Raw genomic sequence first — 18,831 nt, 5'->3', positions numbered from 1 at the left:
TTTTTTTTTTTTTTTTTTTTTTTTGTGTAGGTGTAGATTTGAGTGGAATCCATCGTCTTAGACCAATCTTTATGAACTAATAAGTCATTTGATCAGTGAGTTGGTTGAGTCTTAATGAGTCGAATCCATCATCTTAGATCAATTTATATGAGCTAATAAATCACTTAATCATTGAGTTGGTTGAATCTTAATGAGTCGATAATGTTAACTCTAATCCTACTTATTTTTGAAACCTCCCTAACATCTTGTCCAATTAAGCTCTATGTAATATTGTTGGAGTCGCACATGGACTAAATTCATATAACTTAGCTAGTTGATTCTTTTGCTTTCTTCCCCTAAAAAAAGTGTTATTTATGATTTAAAATATATGGATTAATTTTATTATTTTTGAGTACCAATATTTGATAATCATATATATATGATCAATGGTGTGCTATGAGTGAGACTACAAATTGCATTGATGTTAAGTGCAACTTTGCGAGAAATATTCAACGGATTAAACATAGTGAGGGAAGATGTCAATAATAATTAATTAGTTGTACTCATAAAATTGATAAATCGAGATTGGATTGATTGTGCATGGCCACACATATCTATGCATGAATTAATTAACTAGATGTCCACTAATCGTAACGAATTATCTTTTGACCTACACTTAAAAGGTTTCAACCTTTTTGTTTGCTAGTACGTTCGATCTAGACTTATACAATTTTTAGTTTTTCTTTGTATTTTTCTTCTAATTCTCCCTTATAAAAAAAAAACAATAATGGGACAAATTAAATATATATAGTATAAATAGTATTTTTCAAGTCTATTTTTGTTATACTTCAATTCTAATAATAATAATAATAATAATAATAATAATAATAATAATAATAATAATAATGCACGTGAACACATATAAAAGAGATAGAGAAAGTATTACCTCAATTTCCCCAATTTGTACGCATTCTATTCATATTCAAACTTTATAATAAACTAATAATTAAAGTCGTGGGAATTCAACATCGTTTTTTCTTTTACGTTTCAAAAGTCATCGCTAATTTCTACCCTTTTTTTGTTTAATTTAATATTTTTCATGACCCACAATAATAATTAATAGTATATTATAGATTTAACATCATTATATTGATTTAAAATAAAAACGTATGTAAAACATGAGCAAAGTTTATTATTGTAGTTGTTAGTGTGTTGGTTATTGCTTCAACGATTTAACGATGAGTTCTAAATTTTACGTTATTAAGACATAGTTATTGAAAAAAAATTGACTTTGATATTGACAAGTTAATAAATTGTAGTATATTATAGATTTAACATCATTATATTGATTTAAAATAAAAACCGTAAAACATGAGCAAAGTTTATTATTGTAGTTGTTAGTGTGTTGGTTATTACTTCAACGATTTAACGATGAGTTCTAAATTTTATGTTATTCAGACATAGTTATTGAAAAAAATTGACTTTGATATTGACAAATTAATAAATTGTAGTCTCAAAAAAAATCTTGTGAATTGGCTATAGTACCAGTGTGCAGTCTGCTTGTGACATAAACTATTGTATTGAGATTTGAGAATAATCAGATTAACTTACCACATGGATTATTAATCTCAGAATTATTATATCCATATCTCCTTACGTTTGTTTTATTTCTATTAGAGTAATTAAGGAAGACCAGACACTTGTTTACGCGTTATAGTTAATCATAAAGCGCAACCAAACTTATAAATAAAAATGCATAAAGAAAATAGAGACACTAAGATTTTAATTTGGTTGAATTCACAAGGCACTAGCCCAAAAAGAAGCTCAATTCAATTCATTTTTAATTATATAAGACACAAAATCTAATACAAGCAAGTACAAAATATGAGCACTTGTTGCTGCTCTTTATGTAGTACCTTGAGAATTGAGAGCACGAATCTCTCATGCTACAAAATCCCTCTTACCTTCAGATGCAACTCCCGTTGAAAATGTGAACTCCCGTTCACAAATGATAGTAACCAATTATTATAGTATACGTTGTAGTATGTAGAAATTAAAATTTCTTGAGTAACATACTATTTAATCGCTTGTTAGAATTTAGAATTTGACCCCCTCCCCCCTTCATTCTCAAAGCACCTCTAGGAATATATATAGTAATCACTTAAACCCCAATTGACTATTTCCTTGTATAAACAACTTCTCAAGAGTAAAATGAAACTAACAATTATAATAAAGTTTTAAAATACTTTATTTTAACAATAAAGATTTAAAATTATTGCATTTTGGGGAAATTTAAAAAAAAAATTGTTTGATGTGACTTTTTATTGGCACAATTTGTGTGTTTGTATTATACTTTATAACTATATATCTAAGACTAGTAAAACTCAAAGGCAATGTTTGCTTCAATTCTATGTTTCTTTTTAGTTTTTTTTTTCTCTCATTTTCTATTCTTAATTTTTTTTTAATCCAAATATGCATATAACCATATCTTAAACTTTTTATTTTTCAAAAGAATTTACAAATAACATAAATATATAAAATTCATGTAATTTTTTTTATTTTTTATCGTTAAACATTTTATATATGGAGAACCGAGAATATGAATTGGGAAGAATGATACACAGCTTTAATTGCTTTCCAAAAAAAAAAAGCTTTAATTGCAGGACGCGGTTTAGTTGAATTGGGATTGGGATTTGAGCTAAGAAAAGAAAATAAAAAAGTGAGAGTTGTTGAAAAGAAAAGTAGGCTTTCTTTCTATGGCCTACGGGAGGTAGCTTTTTGTCTGTTTAGGATTCTATCGGACTGCTCTTCCCCGTGCCGTCCACCTTCAATGAACCAACACTTATTGATCCACAAAGTTGTGTAGATCATAATTTAAAAATAATTTTCATTCAAACTTATTATAACATATATTTTTATAATTTATTACGTACATTATTTTAATTCATAAAATTCAACGATATTATTTTTACCATGGTCCACTCAGTTGTTTGGACAATTTGCCTCAATGCATTGCGTCTCTCCTCTATATATCAATAGTTCAATACCAGCTTCTTTCTTTCTTTCTTTAATGGTGTGTATAAGATAAATTTAATTTTTATGTAATAGTTTGTAAATTATAAAAAAAAAAATTTAAAAAGAACATGTATGACAGATTTAATACTAACTCTTCTCTAAAATTCTTAAGAAACCAAATATTGCTGCCTTCTTGCCTAACTTTCATATGAAAAATAGTATCATTCAATTCTAAATGCTCTTTTAATATCCATTTCCTAATGTTGGGAATAAAATTATTTATATATGTTGGTTATTATGTATAATTTAAGCATGAGTCTTGTGTTGACTGTATCACGTGACATATATAATTATGCTTTTTAATTAAAAGGTAATAATTTTCTATGAATTTATCAAAAGTAGTTCGTAGAAAAGTATTAAATTTTAGTTAAAAAGTAATATTTATTTAAAGTGTAAATCGATAGTTAATTTGTACATCTATATTCAACACGCATTTGTCATATGAATGAACTGAATACCTTTTAATGATTGAGAAGTAAAACTTAAACGACATATTGTTTTTATCGGGAGGAAAGTGCACCACCTCAATTAAAAATTTAAATCGACAATTGAATTGCATATTTACATTTATATATGAGTAATGTTATATTCCCTTCATAATTTCACATTCAACTAACCATCTATTTACGTGACAATATTTGATTAATGGATAAATTTCTGTCTAAACACAAGATAAATTGACTTTTTATAAATCCATAGTTAGATATTATATTTTAACAAAAATAGTATTACACGTTTCACATGACTGTCTCACACAAGACTTATTTTAAAAAATATTAAAAAGAAAAACGTAACATCGGGCATTCCATTTATTCCCCTCCAAACTTTGACTGATGCCGCTGGAATGATGAGGGAGATCCTTACATTAGAATTAGGTAAAGACTAAAGACTTCTTTTTGACTAAAACGAAAATGGTGTGGAGGGTATAATATAAGGCTATTTTTATTTAATTTCATTTCTTAATTAGAGAATTATTTCAATCGAATTAGTTGGTAAGAGAACTTTAAAATTAAAGTGGTCATTAGTTTATTTTTTTGAAGTGAGAGTCAAAATCTGTACATAGAGAAACAAATAATTGTGTAAATTGATTAACAACATAAACTTACTTAGTGTGCTTTCTAAACAACATTAGGTTAATTCAGCTTAGTTGGTTAGACAATTAAATTATTAATCATAAGGTTGTCTATTGACGTTATTGATAACGTGGATGAGCTTCACCTAGAGCATAATTTTGATAATTTATAGTAAACTTTTTTTTTTGTTTGTAAAATAACTTTAATAAATTAAACTTGACAAGTGTGTTGATATAAGATGATAAAATCCACCTATTAGATCAAAATTTCCATCCCAATTTAGGTAACATAACCCCGCTGCAACATACATTTTTTATAACTTATAATATACATTATTCTAAAACATAATTTACATGATTATAACTCATAAAGTACATTTTTCTAACTTAACAAATATTATCTTACCCCAAAAATTTCATTATTGTAATACATAATGTACATTCTTCTAACTCATAAAATTTAACGATGTCATTTTGGACCAATGGTCCACGCAACTAATTTAAATTGAAAGAACGCTAATTTAAAATCACCCAAAGGTTTTCAGTTGGCCCAACTTGCATGTGTATTTAAAGGACTATTAACTCTTTGGTCCATTTGAAAACTTAAATTCTTTTTAAATCTCTGCACCCCTTCATAACAATAATAATAATTAATTTTACCTTTTCAGCCCATCTTGTGATCTTATAAGCGGGCCCAATTTACCATCAAATTTACAAGGAAAGTAGCTTGAAGAGTAAGGCAAATTATATCATGAACCAAGATCTATATTGCATGGATTCTAATTTAGAAATAACCTTTAGATTTTGTACTTGCAATTAACTATTTGTACATGTAAATAAATTGAAGACACATCACATGATAATTACAGACACATAACATGATAACTAATTAACTACAATACATAAACTATTACTGCTAGTATAAAATATGTTAAGTGCAAACACATAACAATAATCAACATCTTATGTGTAACTCCACCCACCAATGATAATATAGGATGCATTTCTCTCACATTTAGTTCACATAATAGGTCTGAAATAAAATAACATTTATAAAAATAGATATGTAGTATATTTTTATTTGGTAAATCATTTTATTCTAAAAACAAATTATTTCAGTTGTAAAAGGAATATTTATTCTAATAGAGACCAAGTATAAGACTAGTATTGAGGTTTCATAAGATTGAAAATTTACAATACGTTTGGTTCGCATAATAGATCTAGAATGTAATGGCGTTCTTGAAAATTTATCTATTACGTTGTTTGTTAATGTTTTTATTTTTAAGAATGAGATACAAGGGAATATCTATTCCAGCCCCCGACCCGTGCCCAACCTAAATTTTTTATTTTCTACTTTACACCTGATAGGGGCCATGGGGCTTGGGTCGAATGTCAATTAGGCTAGAAAACGGAGACCCGAGCATTAATTATGTCTTGAAATAATTGGAGCTCAAAAGCATTGTTTTTTGGGGCTTAAATTGGGTCAAGAAATAATGTTTTGGAGTCAAAGTGTGGTAGCACGTAAAGTGCAAAAGGCCAGAGTGCAAAGACTGAAATGATGTGATCTAAAGTGGAGAAGGAGAGAAAGTTTGGGTAAAAGTGTGGTGAGACATAAAGTACATGATGTTATAGCGCAAAACTTTGAAAAAAGGGTTAAAGGTGCATTTGGAAACACGATATGGAACACAATATGAAAAAACAAGTTGTTGGATGAGCGATTTGCATGGGGCGTGGGGACACTAGCTAGCACTACCAGTGTCGGATATAGGCTTGCCAGTGAGTAGGGGACTCTGTAGGGGTTGAGTGGACAAGAGCAGATCACTAGAGGTAGGGCGGCGGACCACTCCCAGGTCCACTGCAATACCCCCTTTCTGCTCCTCGCCAGGTCGCCTTAGTCCTTAGTCGGCGGTCGGAGGGTCCTGACTTAGTTTGGCCGGCTGGGGTGGACGTCTTGACTTATATGAATATTTTATTTGATCACAATTTACACATTATGAATTTTTTTTGTTTGTTATAATACCATAGTTGCTATAGAATAATATCATTTTGAGAGAACGACCCCTAAATAGGGTCGGACTAAACATTTACAACTTCGTTGAATTAGTCTCATCCGATGAGATTCAATCACCCAAACAATGTAGTATTAGAATAAATAAATAAACTTAAGGAGAAAAAGAATAATTTATAATGTTATAGAGTCACCAATTAACTTTTTGGCCTTGATTGAACTAGAACAAATACATCATAATCCATTTTATTTATAAACACGACTTCTACCCACCCACGATGCCAATGCAAGTCTCAAGCGTATACGAAACATGCGTTGTGCAGTGCAGGGTTGGCGCGATGGTTTCCTAGACCCGGGACATCGTATCTCTGTCAAACATAATGATCATGGTGGGTAATATAATTAGTTTATCAGTTAATTTTACTTGTGTAATTATTATTAACTGTTTGACTTGATTAACAACTAATATGAGTGTTTGATTAATTAACTTTGTGTAACAGCTTAATGCTTCAAAACATTAAAATTCAAAGCCGCTCAAAGTATTTTTGATCAACTTTTTGAAAATCATTTTGCATGTAATCAATTATTAGCTAACAGCTAATTTACCAAACATGTTTTTACAATTAGCCTATCAACTAATCAAGCTTAATAACTCAATCAATTAATAGTTATCAACTAACAACTTATTTATGTACCAAACACTCCCAATATATTTCGAGGTATCATAAAGCACAGGCGGCCGGCCAGCAGGTTTGCAATACGCACAAGCCATTAAAGTGGTCATCACAAATCACAAAAAAGCAAAACAAAACCAAACCCAACCCAGAACATCTGTCCTGAAACGTAAGGCAAACCAAAAGGTAAAAAGTTAAGGTAAACAAAAGAGAAAGTAAAGGCAGTTCAAGAAAGATGGGGTTTATCCAAAGGCAGGTAAGCAACAAGGAATAAGCCATGTAGTGGCCCATCCAGTTTGGACTTTGATGGCTATGAAAAGATGGATAGAGCAGCTCAATGCATGCACGTAAGGGACACCTGTGGTTAATTGAGTACTAAACTTGTCAATCACATTTCGTTGCTGTTTGGCCTGCTTCTTCAATGGCGCAATGCCACCTTAATAAGTTCATCCATACACCTCTTTCTCTCTTTCTGCTCAAATACCAAATGCAGCTATGTTTGATTTCAAAAGAAAATTATTCTTCCATTGAAAGTTTGAAACTAATGTTCATCATGGAAATTGGACGTCACCCACAATATTCCCACAAATTATTATCCATGGAAAAAATTAAAATCCATTTGTCAACAAATTAAATATCCTCATCCTATCTTTAAAACTAGGGACTACAGCTCAATTATTCGAATTGATCATGATTCAAATTGAATCGAACCACACAAGGTGCAAACCAAACTTTAATCTGAATTGTACAACCATTATTCCTTTCACGGATTCACAACTAAACATTCTCTATAAAGTTTCAGTTTTTATTCCAATTACTTGTAAAGACATAAACCATGAACAACTATATCAAAATCAGAACTGAACCATGACTACTACTTGAAAGAGCATACAAATTGGCACGGTTTCATCTATTGATAATGAAGAATTTATTGTTTAAAAAAGGATTAACTTACCAGTAAATTAAATTAAGAGATTCTATATTACGTGTTAGGAATTTTTTTCTTTACTAGGTTGTGCTTGAATTGGAAGGTTATAACTTATACCTTACAATCTACAAGAACAGAGCAAAGCATACAGTGGAGTGATTAGATTTGATTTGAATTCCAACCTAAGTGTCCAAGACCTTTAAAGAGAAGGAAAAAACTCACTTTCTGATGGCTTTGGGCCTTTGGCACTATAAAGTATGTACGCCCACAACTTTTTGACCTAAGCTCCTATTTTCACTCAATTCGTGTCCATCATAGAAAAGACAGCCAAAATGATAATTCCTGCTTGGGATTAGTATTAAATAGATGGAGATGGAAACTATGAATGATAAAGATGTCCAAATATGAAAGGGTAGAAAATACCATACCACAGATTCAGATATGTCAGATGTCCAAATATGAAAGGGTGGAAAATACCATTCCTACACGATATTAATGGCTAGTAGGTCCACATAACAGTCCACTTTAAATTTGCTGGCAGCTACAGAACTGCCTGGTGGGAACATCCAAATGCATCTTCTAATTTACTCATCCATTAAGATTTAGACTAAGAATAAGTATGATTTTCTAGTTTAGAGTGCAAATCTTCTTTTGTTTTGATATATTAATTTCCCACTTTAAGCCAGACTAATTCTAATTTCTCAAAATTCATGTCTAAAAGTCGTTAGAGGAGGTAAATAGTAACTAGTTCCGTTAGTCCACAGATTCGATCTCACCCGTTGCATATACACTTTTATGCTCACATTTGATCACTCAAAGTCTCTCAACCGGGCCGTTTTTTTATTTATTTGCGTGGCCATGTCCTAGTAAATAAGTGAGGTCATATCAAAGTATAAATAAAATGCGAATTAAAGGAAAATTGTAAAGAGAAAAATGCAAAAAAACCCTAATTTTGGGCCAATATAATCACAAATACATATACTAAGTACTAACTATTATGCTAGGACTGGACTAGTAGCCCATAATTTTCGGGCCCATGCTGTTGCACATCTTGCACGCCCTAAAATCCAGCTCTATCTCTCAATAATCCCTTGAACCCCACATTTCAATGAAGCTATACTTTAAAGTGACCAATCGAACTAATTGAGAAGTGGGTTGTTGATACTTCTTGCATGGGTGACACTACATATAAGAATTGAAGATGCCCACAAATCCAACAACTAAAGCAAGAGCAACCCATAACATCAGTAGTCATTTCTCCACCAAATTGGAAGGGAAATCCTGCAATAATAGTAAAATGGAGGGAGGAGATGATGATCAGTATCCTGCAGCACCAGAAGATGATGGGCCTGCAGTGAGGTGCCAGCAGCCCTCAAACAAAAAGAAGGGCACTGCAAACTGCAAGAGATTCAGCGATGAACAAGTGAAGTTACTGGAATCCATGTTCACGTTAGAAACCAAGCTGGAGGCACATAAGAAGCTGCAGCTGGCAAGAGATTTAGGGCTGCAGCCTCGCCAGGTAGGAATATGGTTCCAGAACAAAAGGGCCAGATGGAAGGCAAAGCAGATAGAGCAAGATTACAGAGAGCTTAAAGCCAAATTTGACACCCTAAATCTGCAGTTTGATTACCTCAAGAAAGAAAACCACTCTCTGCTTATCCAGGTATATGCTCTCCTACTACATTATTATTGTTATTTTTTTTTGGTAACGAGGGAAATCAAAGTCACTACTGAAGAGTATGTACTGGGTAATTATGACTTTAACTGTAAACAGTTCGACCAACTTAGCTAGGGTTGCCTGGTTACTGCACTATTTTCTTCTTGACATCTCTATAATCATCATAAATCTGGCTAACAGAAGCTATGAAAATCTTGTTATGATTCCCAAACAGTTGGAAAAGCTACGTTATGAGGTAGAAAACAGAAAAACCCAAGATTCAAAGGGCAGTAAAGATGCAAACTTTGAAAGCACTTGGAAAGAAAAGGCTGCAGCAGGGTGCTTAAATGGAGGAGCTGAGGATGCAAAGGAGGTGGGAATAAATGAATACCTTGAACAGCAAGAAGAAGAGGCAGAGTTGTTGAAGCTGCAGGGGGGATTAGGAGACTGCAGTCCTTTATCCTCACAGGAAAACTGGTGCTGCATCGGCTTAGGCGACGCCTTTTGCCACTCATGTGGGACTTCAGAATTGTGGGATATTTGAATGTCTCTTCAATTCTTCTCAACATCAAACATAACGTACATTTTAAGCCCACAACAGTCCTTCCAACAATCAAAATGCATGGATCTCAGTCCTTCATTTTATATACGTTTAATTTGACAGTGAACAACAGGTTTGTTTGTTTGTTTTTTCACTCAGAAGTCAAAATGGTCTGAAAAAGGAGGCAAAGAAGGGCTGCTACCAGTTTCCGGCCAACATGAATTTATGTACAATAGCATAATATTTACTGCGTTATTCGTTTAATATATAGGGTATGGTTGATAACTTGATTTAGGTGCAGTGTGTAGCTCATAAACACATTGAGACACAAGTAAACATCAAATGAAATTCCTGCAACTTAGCATGTACTTACGAATGGAGTCTATTAAATTCGTGTGACACATGATATAAATTAAACAGACAATTTTAAAACATGTGACGGTTTGGCCGAGTGGTCTAAGGCGCCAGATTTAGGCTCTGGTCCGAAAGGGCGTGGGTTCAAATCCCACAGCCGTCAATTTTTCTAAACAATTTTTAAGCTGGACTGGATTTGATTTGAAGGGTCTGTCCAGCACAATTGGGCTATTTAACTCTCGAGTAATTTGGGCTATTAAAAAACCTTAGGGTGCGTTTGGTTCGCACATGGGAATCGGAATGGGAATGGGTATCAAATACTTGGTAAGGGTAATGGGTTTTGGTGAAAGTATTTAGCATGTTTGGTAGTTGGGTGGAATGGGAATGATTATTAATAGTTGGGGAAGAAATGATGAAGGAAGATGAAACCCTTATTTAATAAGGGTATGGGTTTTGCCATTAATGAGGTATTCTAAACCCATAGTAGCATTCACAAAACCTATCAACCAAACACTAACAATCACTTTGATACCCATACCTTATGCCTAAACCCCCAACCAAACACACCCTTAACATTTTCAAGTTGGACTGGTTGCTTTTGGGCTATTAAATTCTCACTCTCAAAAGTGATTTGGGCTATTAAAATCTCAATTTAGTGTTAAGAAGCAGATTCCTGTATGAATTTGAGAAGTCTTGATTGATGCTTTATAAGCATTGTGCTAAGAGGAAAGCCATTACTGTCTGACCCTATGTTAATCGGTATCTTGAAAAGTTACATAAAACATATGCATACTAATGAAACGATTTAAATTATTGTAATCTAATCCAACAACTATAAGTAAATAGGTTAAAACTTTTGAAATGATATTATATCATTTGTTGAAATAAGTATGGAAAATATTGTTATTAGGCTTCCAGGTCTGCGTATTAGGCTACTGCTCATATTCTCATTACTGGGCTGTTAAAAGATTGTAAAACTTTGAGAGAAAACAAAGAGACTAGTAAGCAGGAAAATGGCTAAAGATCCTTGCAAATTTGTATGTCAAAAAACTCAACATAGTCAAAGGCTAATGTCTTACAATCAATTAATATCTTAAACACTATCTTGTAACCAAGCAATTGAGACAAACAAGCCAGCCACCACTTTACTTGATCTTCTTCTTTGGCCTCAACTGTAATAACAAACAAAACGGCATGAATCAGTGAGAAGCCTATTAGAACCTGGTTCCCAATGCTGCCAGTAATGTATACCAAGAAACAAATTAAGCAATAACTACCGCTCTACCTGATTGCTATGGCCACACTTCTTCTTCCTGCAGTTGACTGCACGGGGGTGTAAACGGGCATAGCATCTGCCAAAAGAACTAGTTATGTTATGCACGAGAAACACAAAGTCCAATACCTCTTTAAATATGCTCAAAGACCAAAGGGCACTGCCTGACTAATGTGCAAAACTATTTGGATCAAACATTAGAAATAATACTCCTAATTAGAACCACAATATCTACTGGCTATCAGTATTTGGATCAGAAACTATAAACAAATTCATACTTAGAACCGCACTTTCTAATCATTCAAGGCTATTAAGAAAAGAGACAAGTCTTTCACTACTACCAGAATGTGCATCAATAACGTTACAGAAATACAGGTCTATGAAAAAGATTCCTATATTGAGTTCTTAGGGAGTTGAAATGTAAGTAAAACAAGGCAATGAAGGGTACCCTTTTATAATCAATAATCTTGTTAGATATTAAAAACATCACAAATTATTTGTAAGGAATTAATACTAATTAAAAAATAAAATTTAAAGAACTAAATATGAACCAATTTCTGTAGACATGTTAAATAAATTGAATTACTTCCTCTCATGCAAAATTGTATACAGTCATATCTAAGACTCAAACAAACTCATGATTTTTTGTTTATGAGCAGAGCTTACAAGTGTACTTTACAAAGTAAATGTGTAGCTGAAATGTAATACTCTGTACATAACAAAATGCAAAGGATTTTATTTAGTATATTAAGGGTGAAATCTGAAATGCAGCTGAAAGAACTTACTTGCGGCAAATCATCTTGTCCTGGTTATATTTGCGGGCTAAAGCCATAAGAGATGGTTCGATGATCCCACCGCGAAGCCTTAGAACCAGATGCAAAGTCGATTCTGCGCATCAAAACAAACGAACACATATACATAAGCTACACTAAAATGATGATCATACAGGGGAAAATAAGAGATTTTTCAGATGGAACTTTGTGACTAACCCTTTTGGATATTGTAATCCGCAAGCGTACGCCCATCTTCGAGCTGCTTCCCGGCAAAGATCAAGCGCTGCTGGTCCGGGGGAATACCTAAACAGATCACGAAGTCATAAAATGGAAAATTGAAGAACAAAATCTTAAAATTTCAGCATTTTAACAGATGAACCCTACCTTCTTTGTCTTGAATCTTGGCCTTAACATTGTCTATGGTGTCGCTCGATTCGACCTCGAGCGTTATGGTCTTCCCCGTAAGAGTTTTGACGAAGATCTGCATCTTTATCTCCTCGCAGCGCCATGCCGTCGTCTACTCTGCTTGAGCTGCGATTAGGGTTTGGGAATTGTAGCTTGGAGGTCTGTCTCCTCTCTAAGTGAAAAACGACGCCGTTCTTCTCAACAAAATTTTGTCTTCCTTATTTGTACGAATTATTAGATTTTGTATCGTCTAATCAAGGTTAAGAGTAATATTACATGAGTTTTTATGGCTATATACAATGTATTTACATATATGGAATTTGTTAAATGCTTACCATGAATTATATTTTTGGTGCATGGTAAAAATTATGGTCGAATAACTACTGAAAAAAAAAGAAAAGTTTGTTTTTTGGTCTCAGTATTTTGAATTAATATTTCAACGATTTTCAAAAAATGGAATTTAAAAAAAAACGAAAAGAATAAAATGAAAGAAAATTTAGTATGACACGATGCATGATGTCATCAACTCCCATGGCGTCACAACCGTCCCTCCGCTTCCTCGGAATTCTGAAACCACCTGACTCCGACCACCTCGAGATCGACGAAGGCGACCTCTTCTGGTCCTCTTCTTCCGAATCTTCCCCTTACGGCACCTCTCCTTCCCCTCCCACTCACCAAAATCGCTCCCGCAACCACTTCAAGACCGCGATTTCCGGCCTCTCCGCCGCCCTCAACGACGACAACCACCTCGTCCGCCGCAAATCCACTCTCAACCCTACCGTCTCCGCCGCCTCTACCGCCCGGATAATTCCTCAGGTCAACTCGAAACCGAACCCTAACGGCGTCGCCAAATTCTACCAATCCGCTCCGGTCAACGTGCCGGCCTGGCCCAAGCATAAGAAGGGAGGATTCGATGCGTTTGAGGATTTGGATGAGACGGATTTCGAGATCGACGAGGACGAGTTGGTGCCCCCTCACGTGATCGTCGCTAGGGCGCACGTGACACTCTCCGTCTTCGAAGGCGTAGGGCGGACTCTCAAAGGAAGAGACTTGCGTCGTGTTCGCAATGCTGTGTTTCAGCAAACAGGTTTTCTTGATTAAAAACCTAAAATCCAACCGTCATCGTTTCTGCAATTGTAATTATTAATTCTATCAACGAATAAATTCATGAATTAGCATATTAGCACTCCTGCCTGCTGCCATGCTAGTGATTGATGCCCTCGCATTACCTTCCAACTTGTAAACAAATGATTTTATCAATGAAGTTGAAGTGTGTAGTTTTGTATCTTTTGGTATTCTTCTGAGTAATGCTGCTGCTATTTCTTTTGCACTGTGATTTTACATGATTCTTTGCCCACAAAAGCGAAACTCCCTCGTCCTAACCCGCACACCAGCTCAACATGATCTCGAGCTGGGAAGGGGTAAACCACAGTGACTAAGTGACTCATTAAGTGGAAGGATCATGTATGTGCCCACGAGGAGCCTACCATATTAGATGTAACTCTCACAATGTGATTGTCAGGGCTCGATGTCAGGCTCGATCCCGTGTCTCGTTCACAATCTAACAATCAAGAACCAATTGAGCTGCCCGTGGAGCAGGCAATTTTACAAGATTCCTATTCTAGAGATGGGATAGTTTATGAATTATGATATAAATGAGTGAATGGATTGGCTAATGTTTGATGAAATGCTTTCTGAAAAGCCTGTTACTCCCTTTGTTCTTTGCTTTTGAGTAGAATGCAGAGTTGGTTCTTTCTGAATCATAAAGCTTATGAGGGTGGAGTTGAAGTCTTTGTTCAAATGATTGAAGAAGGAAGCATCTATTTATGAGGAGGATGCAACACTCATGTCTTGAAGCAAAGCTTGTAGGGCATAGAAGATCATTGTTGTCATGATTTAGTGTGGGTCATGTTGCTGGAACTCTGAGAATCTTAAACGTCAGTGTCCACAAACTCATTCCTGTTCCTGAATAAGATTTGGGAACTAGAGTTGAGCATGATCATGATTGCACTGCACTTTGCAAGGTGAGTATGAAAGATTCTTGGGCTATGCAAAGGTGCTGGTTCCAACTATGGTGGCTGCTTTTTTGTATGCTCACTAATTAGTTTTTGAGTGAGAAGGGAAACTTGCGGCAACTATCCGATGGTGTGTATGGTGTAAATCTCGCCTTGTAATCTTAGCTGACAAAGGACCACAAGGAGGTAAACCAGCCTAGGTTGTCACCAGCTCAAACCAATAAGATGAATAAGCCGCTCCCGTTGGATGTCAAACTTGTAACCTTGGAGTTACCAAGTTAACAGTCTGACCATCTTGGCTGAGATTGCTTCATGCTCACTAAATTTTAGCATGTGTATCTCTTGTTAACAATTCGTTTTTGGATTTTTTTCCCAAGGTATCCTTCCAACCGACATCCAGAAGACTACTTCACCGTCTCAACGGTCAGCACATTAAGTGGTAGGGGACTAATCCTCCGTCTCAAACTGCTGTTGGCATGCTAAGCAGAACTTATGATGTTCAACAAGGAGGCTAATCCATTTGTTTTCAAACATCAACAATGCATCTCCAAGAGAAGAGAGGGGAGGAGAAAGTGAAATTTATGGTCTTGATTATTATCTATAAGCATATTACAACCATTACTCTTTGGCCACTTTATTATGCACTAAAAGTTGACCAATTGCACATTATAAATGATCTGCAATAGCTGCTTTTGTATACTTTTGTCATTATTGCATTCTGTTTACATCTCTAATTAGGCCCACATCTATCTTTTCTAACTAGACATTCTTCCAAAAGCCTTTTGACAGGCATAGACTAATTGTAGTGTCTGTCTGGCAATGTTTAAACTTTTAGGATGCATTTGCAGGCAAAAAGGTCATGCAGATTGGAGCTTTGATTTTGGCAAGCGCGAGTATCGACTGTGGGAGGATCCACAACCCATCGCCACAGATCAGACCCGATGCAACTGCAGGGACCATCAGAGTCGCCTTCTTGCTGTTGAGCCTGTGCCATGTGTATACAACGAGACTACCCATACACATATCGATTGCGAAAGAAGCCCCAACAAGAAAAGGAACGGCCATAGCCATAGGGAGGGGGATCCATTTCCCGACGTTCTTTGGGGATACGTCTTTCAGCAGGTTGGCAACCATGGCAAACGCGAAGAACCCATAGCAGAGCTGCAAGCAATGCTGGGGAAGCGTAGAGAAGCCTTCAACACCTAGGATGGCCATGTTTCTATATATAAGAGCGTAAGGAGCTTTGTACTCCCCATCCGGGTTCCCCACATCGAATGTCTTGTAGAAGAGGAAGAACGAGAGAGGAGCCACTATACAACCCATGGCAGTTCCAAGCGCTTGGCTAAGGAGCATCGATCGAGGGGAGGTTAGGGTAAGATGGCCTGTCTTGAAATCGTGCATCAGATCAGACGAGATTGAAACGATGGATTTTATGAGCCCACATCCTACAAGTCCCGCAACTACACCATTTTCTCTCCCGGACAAAGCAGCTAATATAAAGAGCGCCACTTTCCCATAGTTATATGCCATATTCATGTCGGTTAGACCAGCTCCATAAGCATTGCAGAAGCTCAGAGCAGGTGCAAGAACGTAGGCCACGAGAACAAAATACCACTTCAGTTCAGGGAACATGATTGGGATTATGACTGTGGAGATAACAACGAAAACAAGGTACCCTACGCACGCTACCCACAAGGGAATGCTCTCTCTGATGAAGAATTCGTTTCGTTGAAGATTTTCAAGTGGCTCATCCTTAGTTTCTGGAACTGCTGCCATGGAAATGTCTAGTCATTAAGATTCATTTTTCCACAGTTTAAACTTGAATGAGTAATATGAATCAAAAGGTGGATTTTTCTGGATTAGCCATTCTAACATTTAACATCTAAATACCCAAAACGTCAGTGTGATTAAGTGTGACAAGCTTTCAACGATTAACTCACATGTTCTGGAATTCTTCTTGTTCATTGCAGCAAATATGCTTCTACTGGTGTAAAATACTGTCCTGAGAAAATTGTAGAGGCCATCTCCTAGGATGAGAGCAATAGAAATAAAAACCTGAATATAAGAAAACAGGTGTAAATCTTTGTAAAATTACCAGCTCAGTATTAAAATGAAGAATTTTGTCAGATTATTTTCCACTGACCTTATAACCATTCAGACTCTTCATGCTATCTGGTGGTAGAGTTGCAGGGAACCAAGATCCTTTGCGTTCGCCAATCAGCGGCCACATTATTCCCCAAGAAGCAATGGCTCCAACGAGCAAAGACAAATTCACGAGATGAGAACAAATCATTCCTGCTCCTACATATGTCATGCTGAAATCAAAATAAAACCTGCAAAAGTTCGATTTTTTCAAAATCACTAATGATCCGATGATTGAAACAAAATCACTCATACGATACTTAAATCTTGCCAATAACAGATAAGGAGAAGTGCATACGAGTGTTTCCAGGCCTGCAACCCAAGGGTGGGGAAGTGGGAAAATCCGCATTTAGCTCCACCACTATAAAACCACTGAAAGAAACTCCACAAGAAACTGAACGAGAAGAATTTCACGAACCCACGAACCTGTTTCCTGAAAATCCCAAAGGAAAGTGGAACACAAGTTCAGATTTCGCGTTCAACTCATTTCCACAAGGCAATAATTTTCAGTAGTGGTTATATATATACTTAGCCTCGTTGTCCCCCTTAGGCGTATGAAACCCATTGATTAGAACAGCAGTAGCAGTTCCACTAGGATAAGCTAACTTATAGTCTATGATCATTATCTGCAAAACAACAGAAACATGACTAAGATATTAGATACATCCTATGTTACACTACATGAGCAAATACTAAATATTTTCCTGTTTGGAGTTCTGCAGTTCAATTAAAAACATCACCTTTCTGAGTGGAACCAAGGCTAATAAGCCAACAAAACTCGAAACGAATAAGAACCCAATGATCCAATCAAGCTTTGGTTCCTTATGACTCCCTGGAACATTTCCCACTGTATCCACCCCAGCCTGCTCATATGTCTTCTTGTTCAATCCCAGCAGATAAGATCCAAAACCACCTAAATTAACACAGATAAAATCATAACCAAACTGAACTTTTGAACTTAATTGACAATATTCCTCCCCAAAAAAGGTTGAATCCCCAACCCAAGGCCTGGTAACTCAACTGAACACAGAGGCCAGACCTTTGCTCACTGCGGGGAGCCCCTCACTTTGAGAGGTCGCCACGCTGGTGAGACTCTATCTCCGGTCTTTTCTATCAAACTTCACCCCTGTGACCAGTTGAGCTGCCCATGCGGGCTAATTGACAACATTAACACCACCAAAAACAGCTGGGAAAAAAATAATTTGCTAACCTCCCACAGCAATGCTATAGCAGGCAACAGCACAGGTCTGAATAACAGTGTTCTCCTGCTTGGTGAATGGAGTTGAAACAAGATTAGCCTTTTGAAGAAGCTTACACCAAAACTGTATCAACACATAGGCAAGAAGTGCAGCCGAGACATTGAGATTTGGGACAAGCCCAGTTGTGAGATTCAGCTTCGTCACTATCACACTGTAAATGATCCCAATCAAGGCGCTGGCAATCACCCCTCGAACTGTTATCTGCTTCTTCCATGGAGGAATCCTCTTCAGATCCTCCATTTCTTTCCCCCTCTCTTCTTCCCCTTCAATCTCCATTCCCAGCACTGCACCATCTTCCCTATCCGCGTTCATCATTCTACAAACTCAAATTAATAAGCCCCCTTTAATTTGCACAGTTTTTATACACAGAATTCAAAGAATCAAGAATCTTACCTTGGATAAAGTAAATGGAGAAAAAGCAGAGATTTTTATTCTGAACTCAAACCATTAAACTCTGGGACTTAATAATCTGATAAATCCCAGAGAACCCAGAAAGGAACTTTCAAAGAACAAGAAAGGGACCAAACGAAAATCCAAATTTAAAGGGAGAAAAATCTCTGGTCCTATCCTATGACCTACCCATTGATGAGGAGAAGATGGTGGTGGTAACACGAGTCAAGATTGTGTGAATTCAACCAAGCCACCCACCACAAGTACTAGTACTACTGCATGGGTA

The 18,831-nt window shown here is 35.8% G+C and overlaps 4 protein-coding genes and 1 non-coding gene across 9 annotated transcripts; 3 read left to right on the top strand and 2 right to left on the bottom strand.

Annotated features, from left to right (window-relative positions):
• The first annotated feature begins 8,922 nt into the window (after window positions 1-8,922).
• Window positions 8,923-10,306, top strand: LOC116019847 (homeobox-leucine zipper protein ATHB-12-like). The gene is made up of 2 exons (XM_031260196.1): window positions 8,923-9,399; window positions 9,629-10,306. Exons 1-2 carry the CDS (start codon window positions 8,938-8,940, stop codon window positions 9,935-9,937), a joined length of 771 nt encoding a protein of 256 aa, XP_031116056.1. The 5' UTR covers window positions 8,923-8,937; the 3' UTR covers window positions 9,938-10,306.
• Window positions 10,307-10,371: 65 nt separating this feature from the next.
• TRNAL-UAG lies at window positions 10,372-10,451 on the top strand. The gene has a single exon. It is a non-coding gene; the product is annotated as a tRNA-Leu (tRNA).
• An 836-nt stretch (window positions 10,452-11,287) lies between these two features.
• LOC116019849 (ubiquitin-60S ribosomal protein L40) lies at window positions 11,288-13,226 on the bottom strand. 4 transcript variants are annotated; one of them, XM_031260199.1, is made up of 5 exons: window positions 12,719-13,226; window positions 12,551-12,637; window positions 12,347-12,449; window positions 11,574-11,640; window positions 11,288-11,460 (listed from the first exon to the last, which is right to left on the bottom strand). In XM_031260199.1, exons 1-5 carry the CDS (start codon window positions 12,819-12,821, stop codon window positions 11,434-11,436), a joined length of 387 nt encoding a protein of 128 aa, XP_031116059.1. In that variant the 5' UTR covers window positions 12,822-13,226; the 3' UTR covers window positions 11,288-11,433. The 4 variants fall into 4 exon arrangements, with proteins under 4 accessions (XP_031116059.1, XP_031116060.1, XP_031116062.1 ...); XM_031260200.1 differs by having other exon boundaries at window positions 11,574-11,611; XM_031260202.1 differs by lacking the exon at window positions 11,574-11,640.
• LOC116019848 lies at window positions 13,210-14,026 on the top strand. The gene has a single exon (XM_031260198.1). The coding sequence runs from the start codon at window positions 13,241-13,243 to the stop codon at window positions 13,838-13,840; it is 600 nt and encodes a 199-aa protein (XP_031116058.1). The 5' UTR covers window positions 13,210-13,240; the 3' UTR covers window positions 13,841-14,026.
• A 1,294-nt stretch (window positions 14,027-15,320) lies between these two features.
• LOC116019846 (metal-nicotianamine transporter YSL3-like) lies at window positions 15,321-18,756 on the bottom strand. Of its 2 annotated transcripts, none has more exons than XM_031260194.1 (8): window positions 18,549-18,756; window positions 18,107-18,471; window positions 17,637-17,809; window positions 17,425-17,522; window positions 17,195-17,329; window positions 16,898-17,087; window positions 16,695-16,809; window positions 15,321-16,523 (listed from the first exon to the last, which is right to left on the bottom strand). In XM_031260194.1, the coding sequence occupies exons 2-8, from the start codon at window positions 18,468-18,470 to the stop codon at window positions 15,586-15,588; spliced, it is 2,013 nt and encodes a 670-aa protein (XP_031116054.1). In that variant the 5' UTR covers window position 18,471; window positions 18,549-18,756; the 3' UTR covers window positions 15,321-15,585. The 2 variants fall into 2 exon arrangements, with proteins under 2 accessions (XP_031116054.1, XP_031116055.1); XM_031260195.1 differs by having other exon boundaries at window positions 15,321-16,520; window positions 18,549-18,755.
• Between the last annotated feature and the right edge of the window lie 75 nt (window positions 18,757-18,831).

The sequence above is a fragment of the Ipomoea triloba genome, chromosome 5 (genome assembly GCF_003576645.1).
Source record: "Ipomoea triloba cultivar NCNSP0323 chromosome 5, ASM357664v1".
Taxonomy (NCBI): Eukaryota; Viridiplantae; Streptophyta; class Magnoliopsida; order Solanales; family Convolvulaceae; genus Ipomoea; species Ipomoea triloba.
The sequence above is the reverse complement of the archived record's forward strand: the minus strand, read 5'-3'. Positions and strand labels throughout refer to the sequence as shown.

Coding starts and splice junctions, on each gene's coding strand:
- LOC116019847 (XM_031260196.1), top strand. CDS start 8,938: ATGCCCACAAATCCAACAACTAAAGCAAGAGCAACCCATAACATCAGT. Junction 9,400..9,628: donor ACCACTCTCTGCTTATCCAG/GTATATGCTCTC, acceptor ATTCCCAAACAG/TTGGAAAAGCTACGTTATGA.
- LOC116019849 (XM_031260199.1), bottom strand. CDS start 12,821: ATGCAGATCTTCGTCAAAACTCTTACGGGGAAGACCATAACGCTCGAG. Junction 12,450..12,550: donor GGATTACAATATCCAAAAGG/GTTAGTCACAAA, acceptor TTTGATGCGCAG/AATCGACTTTGCATCTGGTT. Junction 11,641..12,346: donor GACAAGATGATTTGCCGCAA/GTAAGTTCTTTC, acceptor TTCTTTTGGCAG/ATGCTATGCCCGTTTACACC.
- LOC116019848 (XM_031260198.1), top strand. CDS start 13,241: ATGACACGATGCATGATGTCATCAACTCCCATGGCGTCACAACCGTCC.
- LOC116019846 (XM_031260194.1), bottom strand. CDS start 18,470: ATGATGAACGCGGATAGGGAAGATGGTGCAGTGCTGGGAATGGAGATT. Junction 16,810..16,897: donor AGAGTCTGAATGGTTATAAG/GTCAGTGGAAAA, acceptor TCTTATATTCAG/GTTTTTATTTCTATTGCTCT. Junction 16,524..16,694: donor CAAGAAGAATTCCAGAACAT/GTGAGTTAATCG, acceptor TTTCCATGGCAG/CAGTTCCAGAAACTAAGGAT.